General features: G+C 35.5%; 1 protein-coding gene across 1 annotated transcript; it reads right to left on the reverse strand.

Annotated features, from left to right (window-relative positions):
• Positions 1-290: 290 nt before the first annotated feature.
• On the reverse strand, positions 291-1,326 carry LOC110688448 (CLAVATA3/ESR (CLE)-related protein 46-like). The gene is made up of 3 exons (XM_021865200.1): positions 908-1,326; positions 678-745; positions 291-568 (listed from the first exon to the last, which is right to left on the reverse strand). The coding sequence occupies exons 1-3, from the start codon at positions 1,008-1,010 to the stop codon at positions 491-493; spliced, it is 249 nt and encodes an 82-aa protein (XP_021720892.1). The 5' UTR covers positions 1,011-1,326; the 3' UTR covers positions 291-490.
• Positions 1,327-3,352: the final 2,026 nt, after the last annotated feature.

Genomic DNA, 3,352 nt, shown 5'->3' on the forward strand with positions numbered 1-3,352 from the left:
ATAACTCATTGTGTTTCCACCTTATATGTTTGGTCTGGTTTTCATTTTCCAAGTATACAGCATATGCCTAAATCTAGCAGGGTTGGGCAGTATCAACTTGTTGAGGTAATTGCACAGATCATATTTATTTCTGCTTGGTATTTAGTGAATCTAACACTAGTTGTGTACTTGTGTGCTATGAAATTTGCTTCTAATATTGTTTAAAGCCATGAAACACTGATTCTCATGCAGGTTGAAATTTTTATTATGGCTTGTACTCCCCCACCCCCTTCCCCCAAGCAAACCAGTTATTTGCTATGAAACATTATTCTGAAAGTAAATTCATGCACTATCCAGTGGGAATTGAAGGCGACAACAAAGAAAGATAATGGAATTGAGATTATAAATACTTTCGCATATTTGTACATCCACAATATCCTAATTCTCATATTACGAATAGATGCTCCTGCATTGTCAGCTTCACTCTTCTTGCATAATCACAAGCATTCTTTCATGGTCTTGTTGGTGGACGGTGGTTTCCTACTGGATTTGGCCCAGATGGAGATTTATGGATTTTTTTCAGGTCATCCTGCCACAGCAAACTTCAATTGGTTAGGCAAGTGCTTATAAATCTTTAAATGATGATGGTTTACCTTGAATTATCTGTTATCATAATGAAGGTACATCTCAGCACCTACCCAAGTTGGAATGTGATGGTTGGTTGGCCACGATGAGCTGGACTGTAAAGATCGTAGCTTGAAATTGACTGCAAGATATAAAGAAAAAGGTAATTCCTTCATGGTTTGTATACCAGTGTGTTCCTTTTAAACAGGATAGAAATATGTGTTTTGCTTTAGCAATTTGCACTATCCAATGTGAATATTATCATTTTAAGTTTAATTAAAAAGAGAGATTAGCAGTAGCTTGCCTGATTTAGTAGCTTGATCCTTGATGAGTGTACGATTGAATTGAATAGCCGCAAAGAGAAACCATACTAAGAGGAGGAGGATGAGTATATGCCTTCTTGCCATCTCTAGTTTAAGATATTGTGACTTTTGAGGTTGAAGTGAATGAACTTGGAAGATGCAGGGAGGCTTTTACAATACTAATACATATTCGGTAATCATTGCACAACTTGAAACTTATGTAGGTTGTTGCTTGCTGTCTGGGAATCCTATGCCTTTACATGTTGAAGGCATGAAATGACAGGATGACCATTTTGTGAGTTGACTTCTTCTTGGTTATGATTGCTTCCATGATAGTAATTTGTTTGATGCTGGGTTTTAGTTCCATTTCTTTTATAAGATTTTTTTGGCGCCCAAAACAATGTTGTTGCCATGGATTCTGGGACCCACTAGTATCTACAGAGGCACTACCAGGTGCAGCTACTCTGATGACGTAGTGAGCATTTTAGTGATTTTCTGACAAAATGATGGTGCAACAGAATGTGAGAATGTGAAGTGGGCAGATATTGCCAGTTGCCTCTTTTTTTAAACTATATGCCTACTTTTTTCCCCTCACTGAGCTAGCTGCCCATTATCTGTTATCATGTGTTCTGTTGAATCTGATAAAGTAGCAATCTTTTTTGATTGATCACCCACCCTTTTTCTTGCTTGCTCTTGAATTCATGATCACTGTGAATTTTGTGGGATGAGTATGACTAACACTAGTCTGTGAACGACAAACTCAGTTCTTAGGATTTTCAGGTCCTGAAGTATTGTTAAGTTGGTTTTATCAGTAACTTGCAGTTATTGCTGTCCTTTTTTCGTTCTTGCTCGACATCATAGTATCATCTGATTTACATTGGTTCTAAATCTGCATGCAGCAGACACCATCTTGAATCTTCTTCGAGCACATTATAAGATTCAGCAACCTCAGTTATCTGGATCTAGAATAAGTAGTTTGCACTTTCAGGTAACCTCTCATGCTTAATATTCTGCTATGTTTAATCTGCTCTTTACATGTTTCAATACAATATCACCCGTAAATGGAATAGTCAAGTTAGTCATGTTGTCTAATAGTTATACATCTAATAAGGATATAGTGCTTTCTATCAACTCCCCCTCGACTAAAACCTAATTATAAGGTGGTTAATAAAGGTGTGTTGGTAAAAGAAAATTGGTGTTTGTTGTCTAGCATGTTTTTTTTTTTTTTTTTTTTTTTGACGGGGTTGTCTAGCATGTTAGAGGAATAGACTTTGCTGTACAAACAAGAAATTGTTTATTTTCTCATAAATAGCAGATCTGGAGCTGTGAAAGCCAGAGTTTAAGGCTTTTAGGGTTGAAAAGGGTGGAATGTGGATTAAAGTAATAAATCTCCAATTATAAGATGGCAATTGATTTCAACACAACAACTTATGATTTCCCTAGGTACCTCTGTAGAGTCAAAAGTGTAATGATTGCTGTCGGTATTAAGTAATGCACACATAGTTGTGTAGCTTGTAATTATCATATGCATGCTTTTAGAATAAAGTTAAAAGAGTTTAACCTTTTGTCCTTGTAGTAATCAATAATCATAGATATGCATCCAACTTTATTTATTGATTAATCATTTTATATCCTTTGGTTGATTTCCCTGGCTATATTTTATTCGTCTGTTTAATTTATTTTATTTTTTTTCTTTTTTTTTTTTTTTTTTTGTCTTCATGTTATCTGTTTAATACGCACTTCATAGTTAGAATATGTTGAATGCTGAATGCAGTGCCTCTTCGACCCAAACCAAAAATAATGTAGTCCACTAGTCCTTATTAGACTCCTTACTCCTCATGCTCAATTTTCACTAAATAGCACATGATTCATCTACTAGTAAACTTATTACCATTTTGGAAATGCGTTCGATCATTATAATTAATCAATCAATAATGGAGTTAATGGGAATAAATTTGTGTTGTAATAGGTTAGAAAAGTGATATACAAAGGCCCATGATAATGCTTATCAACCTCAAGTATTTAATTTTCTTCATAAATCTACATTACCAGTTTGCAAGTTTATGTAGAAAAATACGCAGTATAATTTTGAGGATGAGTTGGCAATCCCAAATATATTAACATGACACTATTGCATACATTGATATATATGAGTCATAGGACCTCAGGAGCTTTAGGCTCTTTTTCTCTAAAATGCAGCACATGCATCTAAATATCTGATGATCTGAATTAAGCATCTTACTGGATATTGGCCCAACGAAGTGGCTCAATGGACCTACTAGCTGGGCTTTTCCATTACCCAGTCCATAAAAAGCAAGTCGTTTTCTGTTTGGGCTCCTTTATGAATTATGATATGGGCTTCCAATTCTGGTCCCACTATCAAACACCCATCTCTCATTATGTTTTTCCTACAGACAAGAGCAAAAGCACGTACAACAACGTCGGCA

The sequence above is a fragment of the Chenopodium quinoa genome, unplaced genomic scaffold, assembly GCF_001683475.1.
Source record: "Chenopodium quinoa cultivar QQ74 unplaced genomic scaffold, ASM168347v1, whole genome shotgun sequence".
In the NCBI taxonomy this organism is placed as follows: Eukaryota; Viridiplantae; Streptophyta; class Magnoliopsida; order Caryophyllales; family Amaranthaceae; genus Chenopodium; species Chenopodium quinoa.